The following is an 18,125-nucleotide window of genomic DNA, read 5'->3' as shown; positions in this document are numbered from 1 at the left end:
TTATACACCTCAAAATTGCTAGTTGACCTCTTTGGAGATTTTTCCTATTAATGTTGCTATTATAGGGGAATTCTAATGGAGAAAACTTGCAGCAATTAGATAACCCTGCTTAAGAGTGACAATGAAACCCATGATTATAACAATGTAAAGAGATTCCCAATGTATCCAGAAGGACAAAGAAATTAAGGTGGTTAAAAAAAAAAAATGTGTTTATCCAATTTTTCTATGATATATATTGTTTCTTTTTTTTTTTTTTAATATATATTGTTTCTTATAACAAATGAAAAAACAGACTACTTTCTTAAATTACTTTAGCAAGACACACTAATTAGAATACCAAGAAGAAATTATATCTATGTACAAAAAAATTTTGGAAACCATGATGTAAATGAAAACCATGATGTAAATGTCAAAACAAAAAAAATTACTTCACAAGGTCTAATTTTTAACTTTTTAAAGAGAGGAATGAAATATTTGAAAAAATGGGAAGGGGACCCAAAAGCCAAGAGCAACCTTAAACTCTAATGCACAGATCTCTGCTTATTTTAATAAAAATCAAAGCATACCATGCGTTTGCTGGTTTTGGAGTTTTTGAAGGAGCAGTTAAAGCTGTTTCCATGCTATTCGTTCCTGAATTGTTTTCTTTGGTAGTCATTGCAATCATTTTCCGTTGCTTCTGAGAAAGTTTAACTCCATGAGAAATCATCTTGCTAGGAATTAAATGAATTGGCATTAATTTCTACTTAATAAAGACTACAGGTAATTATATTGCTTTTTTTATTTGATGTGCTTTTACTATTACTGGATCAAAATGGCAACATGATTCAACAGTGACAGTATCCATTTACACTATCAACGATCAAATAATAGATACAAATGAGCCTTCATACTAATATTACATCACAGTTGCATCAAATATAGTCCACAATGATCATTTTAGGGGTCAATTTCTGACCATCAGAGCTGGACTACCAACCCAACTCAGTCTTTAGCATATATTTGAGAAATGTCAGGAAGGCTAGAGTATCTAGGAAAGAGCTTAAAATTTAACATCAAATATAGAAAAACAAAAAAAGTCCAGTAGGTCTTTCCAATTCTTTAGGGCAGAATTATAAAACAACACAGTCTTTGCTTTCTTATGATTTTTTAACGAACCCCAAATTTGTCTTTGGTGTAGCTCCACATTTTTGTCTACTTTCTTCAATTTGCATGATGGTTCTGAGATCCATAACAGGAGGGCTGACAGGACTAAAACACATATGAAGGTTATTTTACAACAGTTATTAGAAAAAAAAAAAAAAAAGAAAAAAAAAAAAAGGAAAAAAAGAAAACAGTTATTGATCCATAAAGTACAAACCTCCAAACGTCACTGAAATTGTAAATTACACGTAAGATTAATAATGAGAGGATACTTTAGGTCTGTCAACTACGGTCAAATTAAAAAAGGATACTTTGAACGAAGGCTACTTTTATATATACATAACTAAAATGCATCCAAAGTCATAATATATAGCTGAAACATTAAAAAAAAAAAAAAAAAACAAGCAATAGAATGATTCTTATTTGACTCAGACAGAAGTAATCAAAGTTCTGTTTAAATTCTTATTCTTTAAGATGAATAGAACATGCAAATTATATTCTATTTTTAACAAAATTCTTACTACTAAATGTTAACAACAACAAAAATTTAACAGTGAAGTTTGAGGGTGCTCTATAATATTAGAAACCACCTGATGGAGTTAAATTATGAGAAAAAAAAATTTACAATCTTTAGAAATAGCCAATCTATTTTGCTGACTTTATACCAAGTGAATTATTCTTAAAACACATTTTATAAAATAGTCTACTGTTTAGAAGATGCTTCTCAGTGTTCCCACATACATGTTTACTTAAAAAGACAACAAATTTGAGACTGATTTCTAAACTACTTTTAGAATATGAAGCAACATAAACCAGTACATCATAATCTGGTCTTCCAACTTCGTAAAATACAGCACATTTCAAAATAATTACATTAATATAATAATTGATAAGTCAATTATCAGGTTTAGTTTATTATAAACCATAGTAGGTATATAAAGATGAAGCACAACCTCAATTAGCACTTTGTTTTTTTTGTTTTTTTGTTTTTATTTATTTATGATAGTCACAGAGAAAGAGAGAGAGAGAGAGAGGCAGAGACATAGGCAGAGGGAGAAGCAGGCTCCATGCACCGGGAGCCCGACGTGGGATTCGATCCTGGGTCTCCAGGATCGCACCCTGGGCCAAAGGCAGGCGCTAAACCGCTGCGCCACCCAGGGATCCCTCAATTAGCACTTTGAAAGAATACTTACTATATCTACTTCAACCTAAAAACTTGACTTTTTTAAACAAAAGAAAAATATGGATATGGTACATGTAAGTTAAAGCATAGTGTAACATAAATGAAATGTCCTCTGACAAATAACTGAATAACAATACATTTTGTGAGATCTTAAATACCCTTTAATGTGCTAAAAAAAAAAAAAAAAAAAAAGTAAACCCAAAAATGACAAATGGTCTTCCTGAAAGGGAATTTTAAGTAATATATATGATAAAAAAAAACCCATATATTAAGTCACTATATATCTAGATACAGATATCTGTGTGTTATATAGTATTTACTAGTATTCACAAATGACACTATAAAGGGAACTAAAGGAACTAAATCCTGTCTAGGGGGAAAAGTGCCTATTTTAGCTGGCTACTAGTTTGTATGCATTCAGGTAATTTTCTGTGTATTAGAAACTTACATTAATACTTTTTAAATGTGCGTCATTAAAAATTTCCATTGTACTAAAAATGAGTAATATTTTTCTAACAGAATATAGAACAAAATGAAAATCCTACCTGAAAGAGCCAGCAACCCAACTAGAAGAGTTTGTAGTATCAATTCTGTTACTAGGAATGGTCTGTGGAGCAGATATGTTAAGTATTGGTGATTTTTCCCATGGTTTTAAATCTTCCCTAGAATATGCAGGAGGTGTACCATTAACATATGGTTTAATTCTCCCCTGGAGGTTAAAAAAAAAAAAAAAAGTACAATAGCAGGCACCTGGCATAATAGCTGGTACTAACTAATAGTTAGTTGGTACTTAATATTGGTTAAAGTATAAAATCTTGTAACAATAATCATCTAGCATTCCTCTAGTTTAGTGCCTTAACCAATTCTCAAACTTTATCAGTGACTATAACCCAATTATCGTGAACTTTGAGAATAATTTTTAGGAGAATCAGTTTACACATTAAATCCCTATTAAATATTCTAAAATATTAAATTGAGTATAAAACAAAAATGTTAATAAAAGTTCTTCAAATAAGGTATGAAGCAGCAACTTTAAAATTAATGTCTGTGACTTTTATATCAAGCTTTCATTTTCTTTCGTATTAACATCATATAATTCATTCTGAATAAAATTAAAGTTAAATAATACTGACAGCTCAAAAGGAACCCTAAAAGGACTGCCATTACAGTAAGTCAGAAAAGTTATTAAAATAGCTATTTCCATTGCCAAGATAGATGCTTATTGCCAGACATTCACAGCATGCCTTTAATCTTCCTTTTAAGCCTTGTCTTCTACACCCACCTTGACGTTAATAAGAATTGTCCCCAAACTTCTATCCTACATAAATAAAAATAAATTTTAAAATCCACATTAAGGGGCATGTGGGTGCTCAGTCATTAAGTGTCTATGTTCAGCTCAGATCATGATCCCAGGGTTCTGGGACTGAGCCTTGAGTCGGGGCTCCCTGCTCAGCAGGGAGTTTGCTTCTCCCTCTTCCTGCCCTCCACTCAAGCTCTCTCTTGCTATCTCTCCCTCTCGAATAAATAAAGAAGATCTCTAAAAAAAATAATTTAAAAACCACATTAAAAAAAAAGCAATCCTGAGGCTTAGAACACTAAGAAGAATGGGTAAATTTTCCATTGTTTCATGAACTTCTCAAAGTTTTAATAGTTCTGTGAAGACTAGGGGTTAGAGAAAAATGACTCGATATCTAATAAGTTAGACACTATCTTTTCCTATAGATTAACAATTATGGAATAAAATGTTAAGATATGTCTAAAAATGGCCTCCCCAGAGTTTAACCAGACTAGAAATTCTGCAGCTTAATGTCAATTGTACCACAGTAGGAGAACTCCATTCCAGATTGTATTGCTCCTAATAACGATAGAAGAAAGAGACTATGCAGAATTTGAAGTTAGGCTTACTTTCAAAATAATTCTGTTTTGACAGTTTTCAGCTGGTGGTAACTGACATTTCACAATATAAATATCAAGTAATTTAGCTATAGATTTATTTTTCCATATGTCTATACAGTGCTGCTGTATTTTACATCAATGTTTTAATTTGAACTGCAGAAAGAGTATTAGAAATATAATGTCATAAAAGGTTCAAACTGCCATTAAAATCTTTAAAACTAGAAATAAAATGCAAATTTGAAAAAACTAATACTACATATGTTCTATTTTTTTTGTAAACCAGCCAAGAGAATATTTTAAAGTTAGACAAAAAATAATAATAGTAAAAAAGTACAGATTGTCTATAGATCTAAAATTTGAAGAAAACAGTGCATTAATTAAAACAAACCTCAATTTTATCGGACTGAAATCCTGCTGTGAAATCAGGGGACTGTAAATCTCTAGGACTACCCACTCCTGCATAGCTTCCTTCAGAGTCTGATGTCAACAGTTCTGGAAGAGATTCCACAGAATTGTTCTTACCAGACTTTAATAATCCTGAAAGGTAAAATTTTTAAAAATATTTAAACACATATACATTCGATGCACTAAACAGAGCTAAGAACTTCCATTTATCCAGAAATTTAATAACATTTATATTATATTCACTGTATCAAATCTTGGCAATTCAAGCTAACTGATGAAAAAATTAAAAAACTAAAATGAAGGATTCTTTAACACAACAGTTTTATCCATTTCAATTACACAACAATTATGCCACAAACGTAAGGAAGACACTTCTTTGGGATCTGCTTTAAGAAGTGATTCAGCACTGGATGTTATACAATATGTTGGCAAATTGAATTTAAATTAAAAAAAATTTTTTAAAGTGTTTCAGAACTTCTTTTTCTCCATAAAAAAGGAAAAGATAAACTTCAGACACCCCCCCTCCCTCTCATCTCTCTTTACCAAGTTCTCTGCACCCATGCAGAAGGGGACTGGCCCCATTCTGTGTGGGAGGAACACTATAACTTTTCTACCTCTCATCTAGTCAACAAACTGGCCCAGTAGCAGAGGCTATGCTGATGCCAACTGTAGCCTGTTTGAGGGTTTTTACTTCTGCAAAAAAAAGAAAAAAAAAATCTGTAGCTTGAGAGCTACTTTAATTTTTAATTAGCTTATCACCTAAAGCAAAAGGTTATGAAATGTACATGCCATTTTCTTTCCTAGGCAACCTAAATACCTATCTCCCTGCCATACTTGGTATGTATATTCATTAGTACATTAGAGTCATTTCAAATATCAAGAGAAAAACCAGTAAACTTTTGCCTAAGTTCACGGTGTTTATTTTCATCAAATTTCGTAGAATCTAAATGAGATAGCAAAAGAACTCATATATGAGCTATAACTAAAAGTAACTAAAAGTTTTACAAATGACTTAAGTAAAATATACCATCTTTTATACATTCAAATAAGTGTTTTCTTTAAAGTAAATCACTTTAACAAGACATATGCCTCTTTTTTTACTGCTAAAATAGTCTGAAAGCAACATTCAGCAACGCCCCCCCCATCTTTTCAATGTTTTTAAGAGCAGCAAAAATTTTTTAAAAGATTTATTTATTCATTTATTCATTTTAGAGAGAGAACATAACCAGGAGGGGCAGAGGGAAAGGGATAGAGAATCCCAGGCTGACTCCACACTGAGCATGGAGCCTGAGATCTCACAACCCTGAGATCATGACCTGAGCTGAAACAAAGAGTCAAGTGCTAGCCACCTAGGGGCCCCAGTAGCAATTTTTAATCTAAAAGAACATATTTAATGCCAGAATGCTCCCAAAAGTCAATTAGAAATAAATCTAATGAATAAAGGGGATATTTTAAAGTAGACAATTATTTTTAATATAAAACATTTTCACAGAATGTCTTTTGTCTAACGTTAAGAGATCAACACAAATAAATTTACTTCCAAAACAGGACTTTTTTGGCCCCCAACTAAATTTGACCTTTCAATCATTATCTACTTTGGCCACAGACAGAGTGGTACAGCATAAAGAATACAGAACTGGAATTGAAAAAATAAATTCTATTTCTGTCTGTCTGTACTTCAAATCACTGAAGTTTTCTGAGCTTATTTCCTCAGGTTTAAAGGAAGGGACATAAATTAGTTTTCACTATTAATGTCTCTCTCAGCTATGAAATGCTAAGATTCTAGCATACGTAATAATAATACCACTATTTAAAGCAAATCAACTAGGGGCACCTGAGTGGCTCAGTCAGCTAAGCTGGAAGAGTCTTGGTCTCAGCTCAGGTCATGATCTCAGGGTCCTGGGATCTAGCCCCACATCAGGCTCTGTATGCAGTATAGAGTCTGTCCTTTTCCCTCTTCTTTTGTTCCCTCATCCCTCATGGCCTCTCAAACAAACAAACAAATCCAAATACCTGCTTTTATCCTAAGTCTTTTAGGTAACTGGAAAACCACTAGTCTCATGACTGTCTATCCATTTATTCATCTTTACATCTATCTACCCATGTGTCCTTCTAAGGACTAGAGGTTAACTCATGTAACACAGAGAACACAAAATCACAGAATTTTACATTATGAAAGGTCCTAAAACAGGAATGAGATGTAGTGAATGCAAAAGATCTATCGTCAATGCTTCAAATCAATTTAGATATAGTATCTTTTTTTATATCTTCTTTTTGTTACCTGAAACAATTATTCTTGACATTATTTATCCTTTGAACATTATCAAACACATCAAGTACCTCACTTGTAGACAAGAGATACTCTTTCTCTGCCCTGAATGAAGCTTTTTTTTTTTTTTATTCCCCCCACAGGGACACAAACAGTATGCACTTGTATTTTTTGAAGTACCTTATCAGGCTGACTGACTATGAAAATACTGCTGATAGAAATTATACCTATTTATGTCTTATTGCCATAGACATACATACCATTCTTTAAAGCCATACTGTAGTCTCATTATTTTATGGTCACACTTCCATATTTTCATCTAAAGAAACTATTAACATGTAAATAATTTAATCTGGATCTAATCAGATGAATCTATAATGTGGAATAATAGTCTATACCACTGGTCTGAACTTTTGAAAACAAAACAGAAAAGTATGAGAGGTGCTGCAATAATTAAAAGAGACTAAAGAGACATTAATAAGCAAAGGCAATGTCTATCTTCATAAGATACCAGGTCATTTTTAAGGATAAAAGACAAAAGGCTATAAAAATATTCTTAAACAATTAAGGATATCTGGATAGAGACTATAATTCTAGGTAATATTAGTGAATTAATGTTAATTGTCTTAGATGTGATAATGATATTATAGATGTGAAAACAATATTGTGGTTATGTAGAATATCCTTATTCTTAGGAGATTCATATTAGTATTAATTCATATCAAACTGTCATGCCTACAACTTCCAAGTGGATCTATAAAAAAGTGTATAGAGGGATGCCTGGGTGGCTCAGTGGTTGAGCGCCTGCCTTCAGCCCAGGCCATGATCCTGGATTCCCGGGATCATGTCCCACATCGGCTCCCTGCATGGAATCTGGTTCTCTCTGCCCATGTCTCTGCCTCTCTGTCTCTCATGAAAAAGTAAATAAAATATTTTTTAAAAAATGTACAGAATGCCTGGAGGATGAGGGAAGAGAGCATGCAACAGAAAGTCTGTTAGAAAACATGTGGTAAGAGGCTAACAATCTGAATGAAAGTTATATATACAATTTTTTTCAAAATAAACTGGGAAAAAAATTTAGAAAAACTACATAACCTTTACTTTCAAATAGCTCACATAATGCACAGATATGAAATGTGTTATATTATATCACTGGATTATAACCTAATGCAAATGAAGGGCATCTTGCTTGGAGCACTGATATATAAATGAAATGGATCTATATGATAAGAGTATCTCTGTCATGCTTTGCCTATCTCTAACTCTCTATGCCACTAGACAGGGTAGTTTTTCTAAAAAAATTTAACCACTCACATCATATGCCTTAAAAATCCATCAACTAGGGGCGCCTGAGTGGCTCACTTGGTCAAATGTCCAACTCTTCATTTCAGCTCAGGTTGTGATCTTAGGGTTGTGAAATCAAACCCCACACTGGGCTCTGTGCTGGGTGTAGAGTCGGCTTAGGATTCTCCTTCCCTCTCTGCTGCTCCCCCGCCCCCCCCATCACTCCCTCTCCAAAAAAAAAAAAAAAAAAAAGCCCATCAACTACCCATAGCCTTCAGAATAAAATTCAAATTCCTTAGTTTAGCATAAAATACCTCCAGTATCTGACCAGTTTTTGACTACCACCTATATGCACATACTCCATATGGCTGAGTCATGCTAAACCATAGGCATAAGAAATTTGCAGTTCTTTCTAGGGCCTCTAGTCTTGGAAGCATATTGCCCCTTTTGCTTAGTATGTCTATCAGCTTGCCTCCTTTTCTTGGCCAATTCCTCATTCTTCAAGATCCAACTCACATATCATTTTCCTCTAAGAAGTCTTCCCTGATCTTCTTAGACTAACATGGGCTCTTCTTTTGTGTTTCCAAAGCAAACTTCAATCAGATTATTAAAATATACTATCAAAAAAATAAAATAAAATAAAATAAAATATACTATCATTTTCTCTAGCCTCCCTAAGACAAAGACTATTTTCTATTGCAGTAGGCCTGGCAAATGACATGCAATAGTATTTAATATGTGTTAAATGAATTAGGTAACAGACTTGAAAGATTAGATCAGGAAATAAATCCTAAGACACTTTCACTAACCTGTAGATGGTGGACTCTGAATAACATCTGAAAGGTTATAACCTCCAGAACTATCTGAACGCTTACGCGGCTTCTTTTTTGCTTTTGTTTTTGCCTTCTTGAACATACTTTCTCTATGAAAAAAAGCAAATATATAAAATGCATTTTTTAGAAATAAGTTACGGATTAACAGAACTACAAATTCGGAGTATATACAGCATTTTAGTCAAACAGAGAACACAAAAATATGCATGCTCTATTTGCATTTATCTATGTGGCCCAGAGCAAATTACTCTGTTTCAACGAACCTCAGTGTGATACTCTTAACTTGTTCTAACTCTACTATTTCTGTAAAACAAGATCATATATAGGAAAATAATTTGAAAAGTAAAATCAGGTATCAGAAACTTTAAGCAAACCAAATGCTAACAAACTCTAGAAAAAGGGTTAAAAAAGACCTCTGGAACCCAAGAGCAGTTTCTCAGTGAGCCATACAGTATACATAGTAAGTGACTTGAATGCCCAAAGATTTTAACAAGTCATTTATCAAGTAGAGGAAAGTAATTCTGTAACCAGTTGATAAAGGAGCCTAACACCCAGATTGGAAATTCTAAATTCGGCTTGTCAAATGGTTGGCTACACTATAGGGAGATACTGAAGAACCTGGGATATATTGTTGGAGGATTTCCAAATGTCAGTCACTGTAGGTCCTATCTTGAACCAGTAAGGTTCTCTATAGAGAAAAATTTATAGTAGCTGATGCACTCCTCTTAGGTTCAAACTCTCCAGAGGGCAAATATTTCTGCTAAGAAAGGGGCACAGGAGGGGCAATCACTTGGTTGAATGGGGTTCAGAAAGAGATCATGCTCTTTGAAAGAATCTCAAGGGATGCCTGGGTGGCTCAGTGGCTGAGAGTCTGCCTTTGGCTCAGGGCATGGTTCTGGAGTCCCGGGATCAAGTCCCACATCAGGCTTCCTGCATATGGAGCCTGCTTCTCCCTCTGCCTGTGTCTCTGCCTCTCTCTCTGTCTCTCTCATGAATAAATAAATAAAATCTTTAAAAAAAAAAAAAAAAGAAAGAAAGAATCTCAAAAAAATGCTCTTTCCCAAATCTAATCACTTAACCTGGTTGTCATAAACCTGGTACCTCTTAATTCTTAAGCCTTTCTGGAATTTTGCTTTAGTTTTCTTTTTGTTCTAAGTCATTACACTCTCAGCAACCACTTTCCAACTTCCAAAACTGTACATCTCCTAACTGCTGTTTTCTCCTTTCCTGTTCTCCCTGCTCTAGTGCAATATGCCTTTCTTATTTCTTTATCATAATTTCAGCAGAGTTTGGGAAGGTAGCTAAGGTAAATGCACTTATTCAATTTGACATTTTAATTTGAAAGCTGTATTCCTTCTATATTTATACTTAATTTTGTTACATCTGTAAACAGTTATACACTTACTTTCTTATAATAAGGCTAAAAATAAATATAAATATATACTTAGGTCAGGATTCTCCAATTTTTCTTTTTCAGTATAAAACTGTTAAGAGTGTCAAAGATTGAGGAGGGGGAGCAGAAGGAGAGGAGGGAAGAAGAGAAACAGAGCTTACGAATAATTTTGTTCCATATTTATTTCTTCTTTCAAAAAGACATCTCCATCTTCTACTTCCAAATAGCTAATATCTGGTCCATCTTGGTATGGTGTAATGACTCTTCTATCCATTGCTGGAATCTATTTATATTAAAAAAAAAAAAGAAAAGAAAAAAAAGAAAAAGGTGTTCCTTTTTCAATACAAGATTTGTAAAGACTTTTAAAATAATAGGTAAATCCCACTTGTTTATATGGATATGTGGTTACACTAACAAGGAAAAGTCTACAATGCCTAATGACTTCCAAAGTCCAAGGTTTACAACAATGGAAAGAAATTGGTTAGATTTATTCATTTATTCCAAAAAACTGTCCAAAAAAAAAAAAAAAAGCTCCATCTTATTATCAAATACAAATTAATTCATTTCTTAGGGATCATGTGAATCCTTATTTTTGTACTATCCTAAACTTTGGTATAGTAACAAATAATGAAAGACTCAAAAAGCTTTCAATAACTTTCATTTAGAAAGGAATTAAAATAGGGATGCCTGGGTGGCTCAGCAGCTGAGTGCCTGCCTTCGGCCTAGGGTGTGATCCTGGAGTCCCAGGATCAAGTACCACATTGGGCTCCTTGCATGAAGCCTGCTTCTCCCTCTGCCTGTGTCTCTGCCTCTCTGTCTCTCATGAATAAATAAATAAAATCTTTTTTTTTTTTAAAAAAAGGAAGGAATTAAAATAGATAATAATTTTATCATTGAATACTTTCAATTTTTGATTATCACACTAATCTGTGGGATCTATAAAAAAAATTATGTCCTCATTTTTAAAAGATCCTAATATATTAGAATTCATCAGGAAATTATTCCATTGAGAAGTGTGACCTAATATAATATAGTACTACTTTGGTTTTATTATATTATTGGAAAAAAAATAATAAACCTTACCATTTTTCTATAAAACACAGAAAGATCCTTCAAAACACCATCACTTAAAACATCAAGAGACCTAAAAAATAAGATAAAAAATTCTATCTCGAGGACTTAATTTACATTGCTGAATAAGTAACAGTTATTTTTAAAATCAATATGCCAGCTATTACAAATTCTTTTTGGAAGTATATATAGTTATATATTTTAAATGAACCACATTATATATACACAAGTACCTTCAATAAAACAACTCTTAGAAAGGATTTTTCAAAAAAAAAAAAAAAAAAAGAAAGGATTTTTCTATCACTCATTTATATCATAGCAAAATACAACTATAGTTCTTCCTCAACATCCCAATAAATCATAAATTAAAAATCTCTTATGTCAAAAATACATTTAATATACCTACCTACTGGACATCACAGCTTAGTCTAAACTACCTTAAATGTGCTCAGAACATATACATTAGCTTACAGTTGGCCAAAATCATCTAATGCAAAGCCTATTTCATAACAAAATATTGAATACCTTATGTAATTTATTAATTACTGTACTGAAAATATAAAACAAGTGTGTCAGTTGTTTACACCCTTGTGACCCTATGTGTCACTGGGAACTGTGGCTCCCAGCCCAGGATCACCACAGAATATCTTACTACTTCTCACTAGCATGGAGATAAGATCAAAATGTAAACTTTGCAGTACAGTTTCTACTGAATGTGTATCACTTTCACACCACTGTAAAGTGGAAAAATCCTAAGTCAAATCATGGAAAGTCAGGGGTTACACATATTCATTTTCCAACCTTCCAATCTTTAACTACAAAAGGAACACTATATTGACATAATACAATGGCCTGATACCTGAATTTTATCTAGAACTATCACTCACAGTTACCTTGAATGCCTCTGAGCAATGCACTTCACTTCTTTGGACTTTAGTATGTTCACGACATATAAAATAATGTTTGGACTAGATCAGTTGCATTCAAAGTAGATTTCAAGGAACTCTCAAGTTCCAAAGAGATAATTTTAAGGCATCAGTGAAAAAGTTTACATTTTAAAATATATTTAAACTATTTTTACAAGTGCAAAACAACTTGTCTATTCTGTAAAATATCAGTTTTTAACATTTTAACGATAATTAACTTGTGATGTTCTATCAGTTTTGGTGTAGCTCTCCTTTTTGAACATCTCTACATATTTATTTACACTCCTAGGAAACATATTTGATAATGAATAATTAAATCTGTACAAATCTTTGTTTTAATCTGAGTTACACATATCTACTCATGTAAAATTACACAAGTAGACATCACCACAGCACATGTGTCTTTTTTAATGGTTCACCTGACAAACCTGTCACAACATAACAATTGAACAATGGCAGTGAGACACATCATTTTCCACTACGATATTTATAGATAGATTTGGTACTTATTTTGCATTTTGGTTGATTCTTTTTTTTTTTTTTTTAATTTTTTATTTATTTATGATAGTCACAGAGAGAGAGGCAGAGACACAGGCAGAGGGAGAAGCAGGCTCCATGCACCGGGAGCCCGACGTGGGATTCGATCCCGGGTCTCCAGGATCACGCCCTGGGCCAAAGGCAGGCGCTAAACCGCTGCGCCACCCAGGGATCCCTCATTTTGGTTGATTCTTATCTGACAAACTGAATGAGCTTAATTTGGTAAGCAAAAACTGCTTTGATTACAATTATTAATGTAAGATCAGCAAAGAAATTTATTACAAAACCCTAGCCAGGTTCTGATACTAAAATACTATTGGCATTTTAAAATCACATTGTCTGTTATCCCATAACATTAATTTGCATTTGAAAAGCATTTTCCACAAAATAACAAAGGATTATACTATGAAAAGAATTTCCTCTGAATTGAACTCTATGTAACAATTATTAAGAATCTGTTAGTGATTCACCTAAAAATCAGAACCTTTTATTTCAATCATATTTTAACATTAGTTTCATTAAAGATTATCCTGTCTTTGAAAGGTAAGATATCAAAAACCTGTTACCATTTATAATAAATTATATGGATCAAGATTTTGATTCTTTGCCAAAAAAGGGTTCTTGCATTTTCTCATCAGTAATAAGAGGATATAAACAGAATCTACTTCTTCAGAAGGTTTTCATGAAAATCTAATGAGATCTACATAATACTTTTAGAATGCTCCCTGGCACATAGTATTTGCTATCATTATTATGACTAAGAAAAATACGGGGGCGCCTGGGTGGCTCAGTGGGTTAAAAGCGTCATGCCTTAGGTCATGATCCAGAAGTCCAGGGATCGAGCCCATCATCAGGCTCCCTGCTAAGCGGGGAGTCTGCTTCTCCCTCTGCTCCTCACCCCACTCATACTCTTTCTCACTCTCTCAATTTAAAAAAAAAAAAAAATACAGAAATAAATGATACTAAAGCTTCAAAAATACAAACTGAAAGAAATGCAAATTGACTCATCTAAAACTTCTATGTTCACCAAAACAGTCATTTTTCTCACCAATGACTTTGTAGTAATAGAAATTTGACCTTATGTTAAATAAATCTGTAAACTTATTTCCTTAAACAATTCCACTAAGACAGTTGAAAACATGGGATAAAATTTCCAAGATCCCTCTGATTCTAAAAAAATCTAGTAACTCCTAAATTATTAGCATTAAATTTTTCTAATCCAAGTAAACATCCATAATATGAAATACTAGCTTATAAAAAGAATGTATATATTTGGCCAATTGTTTTATGTAAAATGTGTCACTTTTTAAAAGAATCATTTCATTATTCATTGATTCCAACATAGACTTGAATATTCATCAAGCTTGCAACAAAATAAACCAACTAAATTTTCAGGCCATCTGCTAGGCCTAAGATTGACTAAGGAAGCAATATGTAATATAAGAAATATCCAAAGAGAGGGGCAGCCCGGGTGGCTCAGCGGTTTAGTGCCGCCTTCAGCCCAGGGCCTGATCCTGGAGACCGGAGATCGAGTCCCACATCAGGCTCCCTGCATGGAGCCTGTTTCTCCATCTGCCTGTGTCTCTGCCTCTTTCTCTCTCTCTCTCTGTCTCTCATGAATAAATAAATAAAAATCTTAAAAAAAAAAAAAAGAAAAAAGAAATATCCAAAGAGAAAAATACAAGGAGAAAAGGAAATAAACTAATAACAAATTTTTCACATGCTTACATGTCAATTAAATGTTATCCTATTTAGTATTACATAGTTTCCAAAACCCAAAGTAACATTGCTACTTTTTTTTACAACTTTACAGTTGTAAATCAACCCAGACAAGAGATATGTACACTATAAAAAATATACTAGGAATAATATTTTTTTCATGAATTCCCAACAAGACTGTAAGCTCTCCATTGAGTGCAAGGATTTTGTCTGTTTTGTTGACAGTTGTATCTTAGCAGTAGCTGGCATATATGAGGCACTTAAATATTGATGGAATGACTGAATCCTCAAAATTTTTATTTTCTACAAATCTGCAATTTATCATTATGCCTTTTTAAATTAGTAACGTATCAGCTATTATATATAAATAATTGCTTTCACAATGGTCATATAATGTATGCACCCAACCTACCTTGCTTCAAGTAAAGCGGCCATATTCAGTCCTATAAACTGCAAACAAGACAGTTTCAATTGTTCAGCATTATACATTGCTGCAAACTCCAGTACCATAGTAGCATTCTTAAGGGTAACTACAAAAAAAGAGTCAAAGTGAGATAAAAGCCCTATTACTACAGCAAATACAATATACTTATTTTTTAAAGTTGTCAGGTTTGAACATTAGGAACAAGGAAGTAGTTTCTTGCTAAAAAATAATGTATACTAGAGCAAATATAGAATGCTGTTTTCCATCCCAATGTGCCAAACCAGTTTTAAATGACTGGTTATGAGGAGAAATAAGCACACCAAAAGAAAATAAAAATGACATGTTACAGTGTCACCTAAAAGCAAACACATTACAACTGACCATCTTCCACCTAACATTTTTACAGTAGTTTTAACTTTCACAGATAAACAACTTTCCTTTTCATTAATATAGCACAGAATAGTTATTCTCTCTTCTATGAAACTAAAAAGATCTTAAGACTAAGAGAATCTAGAAATATGGCTGGCTCAGTCAGTAGAGCCTGCAACTCCTGATGTTGAGGGGAGTCTGAGCCTCATTTTGGGCACAGATATTACTTTCAAATTTTTTTAAAATATATTTTAAAATAAAAAGTAAAATTAAAAAAAGCCAGGGGTCATGTTAAGGGTAATTTACAAAAAAAGACTAAGATACACTGATGAAATCAGCCTATAAAATATATTTACATTGAGTAATCCATCAGAATTTGTATGGATGTATTTACATAAACACATATACACACTATATATTTGAAAAATAATTACATTTAAATATCACTGTATTCATGCCATGTATTCATTATTCATGCCAGTGCAGAATCTGGTACACTGTACCAAAGATTCTTGATTTGATTACAATCTTAGTACTTTATATATGAAGTGTCCTATTTTGCTAGAGGACATCTAAGAATATTCTATCTACCTAGCATTTAACTTGGGTTTCTCAAACCCCTCCATTCTTTATTTACTGTGAGTTCTAATGAACAGAAGAACACACCAGTTTTCTACACCTGGCTTACTCCACATGCTTTTTTTTCTTCCTTGTAACTCTGTCAAAAGGTATAACTACAATCCATAACAGTCTGCTCCACTCCTAACCAAACCTAAAATTTCAACTAATCATGAACCCAAAGTCTCCCCTTTCGCAAAAATAAAAATGGATCATATAAAAACTCTAGAGTTGTTCAGCTAGGAACAAGGACTGCCCAATACTAAAAGGCCACACCTCTGTTGAACCCTTCTCTTACTAGGTTCTAGGAAAATCAAGATATTCACTGGTAAGACAGTTTGCAGCATGGGCCAAAAAAGAATACAAGCAGTGCCAGGAAAGTCAATTGAACAACTGAAAATATCTCCAATATGTATACTTTATTCCTGTTATACTAAAATAAAGAATGCAACAAACATTTCCATTTTCTAGCTTAAAACACTAGAACTATTGTTCTTTTTGATAACCAAGGAGAGGATATTCCATAAAGCTCAAGAAAAGTAAGTAAATAAGATACCAGAGCTAAGACAAACTATCAGCAATTACAAATTAGAAAATTCTGACAGGAAATCCCTTCATGTGGCAGTGTGACAATGAAAATGAACAAAGATAAAATTACAATCTTTTGTAACCTAGAGTAAGCAATTAAAAATATCTAAAGAGAGGAAGACATAATTACTTCCAACAGGAAGATTAAAAAAGAGAGAAGTAGAAAGAAAAAGGACTTAAAAGATTACTGTGACCCTACACAGAAGGGATGGATAAGTGATCTCAACTAGCAGAGTGACAGAATAAAAAGGTGGGGGAAATGTGATCAATAAATATAATTAAGATGCAGCAGTTCTGTCAAATGAAAAAATTTGGATGTAAAGAAAAAAACAACAAAAAATAGCTTTGGGTTTCAAAAGTTTAATGTTCAAATGTTCAAAAAGACAGCAACGAAATTTACTGAAATAATGAAGTATTTATTAAATGAAATAACAGAGAAAGAAATAAAGAGTTTAAAACAAAAGAGATGTGTTTTGATCAAATATATAAATGAAACCATTATATAAAAATTCCAGTGACTAGTAAGAAAGAGGTAGCTAAACACAGACCTACAGCTAAGATCAGGGCAAAAGGAAAATTCCTTTCAAAGGCTCATCTTTGAAATTTCAAAATAAAGTTCCTATCATCTTTATTATTCAAGGTTTTATGACAATTTAAAAAACTTAACATTCAATTATAAGATGTACTTATTTTCACATATTAATGATCTGAAATAAGAACGTGCTAACTTACAATGACACAAAATAGTTTAAATGTTTTAACAGTTTCCATGATTCAAAAAAATAATGGCGCAGTTTACCACAAATGGCATCATAAAGTCAATGAATAATCCTGTATCGACCTGAAAACACAGTTAACAGTCAAATTCAAAAATACTCACGTTTCTCAGTTAATGCTACTTCACAAATCCCTTTCAATCGAGTTATAAGAAGCTGATCAGCCACCACAAGAACACTACAAACAAAATCCACATTTTGAGATTCTAAGAAAAGAAAATAAACAGAATTATTTTGTAAACATTATACTTATGAAAAAAGTTTCAATTAATTAAGACACAAAGAAGATTATGACTATTTTCTAAATGTTGCAATGGCAAATATGATAAACAGCAATAATGTGAGAATTTTCTACCTTGTAAGTAGAAAGCTGAAGAGAAATACACCAAAATGCCCTGGTTCACACCAGAACATAAAATGGGCAACTTTAATTGATCTTTTTAGCCTAGAAGGCTACTAGAATGCCTGCCTATTTAAAATTTCCCATGTTGTTAGATAAGTATTTCTCAATCTAATAAATACAGGGGAAATTCAAATCTCAGCATCAAATTTATTATGTAGGTATATGTTAAATACATATAGCATATATGTTAAGAAAATATAGATAGAGAGAAAGGGGTGAATAATACTCTTAGATGATCATTTTTGTTTTAAATAAAAAAGCCTAAAAGTACATTGTCTTCTTAATCCATAA

General features: G+C 32.7%; 1 protein-coding gene across 3 annotated transcripts in view; it reads right to left on the bottom strand.

Moving 5' to 3' along the window:
• Nucleotides 1-18,125, bottom strand: part of IBTK (inhibitor of Bruton tyrosine kinase) — a 94,901-nt gene that overhangs the window by 30,459 nt on the left and 46,317 nt on the right. For all 3 annotated transcript variants that reach the window (XM_041759595.1, XM_041759579.1, XM_041759586.1), the window contains exons 17-25: nucleotides 17,536-17,637; nucleotides 15,069-15,186; nucleotides 11,487-11,547; nucleotides 10,565-10,686; nucleotides 8,987-9,099; nucleotides 4,608-4,756; nucleotides 2,869-3,032; nucleotides 1,156-1,248; nucleotides 567-710 (exon numbers count right to left, since the gene is read on the bottom strand). In XM_041759595.1, the coding sequence (XP_041615529.1) occupies nucleotides 567-710; nucleotides 1,156-1,248; nucleotides 2,869-3,032; nucleotides 4,608-4,756; nucleotides 8,987-9,099; nucleotides 10,565-10,686; nucleotides 11,487-11,547; nucleotides 15,069-15,186; nucleotides 17,536-17,637 (1,066 nt within the window). The remainder of the gene's footprint in view (nucleotides 1-566; nucleotides 711-1,155; nucleotides 1,249-2,868; nucleotides 3,033-4,607; nucleotides 4,757-8,986; nucleotides 9,100-10,564; nucleotides 10,687-11,486; nucleotides 11,548-15,068; nucleotides 15,187-17,535; nucleotides 17,638-18,125) is intronic.

Source organism: Vulpes lagopus, chromosome 1 (assembly GCF_018345385.1).
Source record: "Vulpes lagopus strain Blue_001 chromosome 1, ASM1834538v1, whole genome shotgun sequence".
Classification (NCBI taxonomy): domain Eukaryota; kingdom Metazoa; phylum Chordata; class Mammalia; order Carnivora; family Canidae; genus Vulpes; species Vulpes lagopus.
This window is presented reverse-complemented; position numbering and strand designations above follow the sequence as displayed.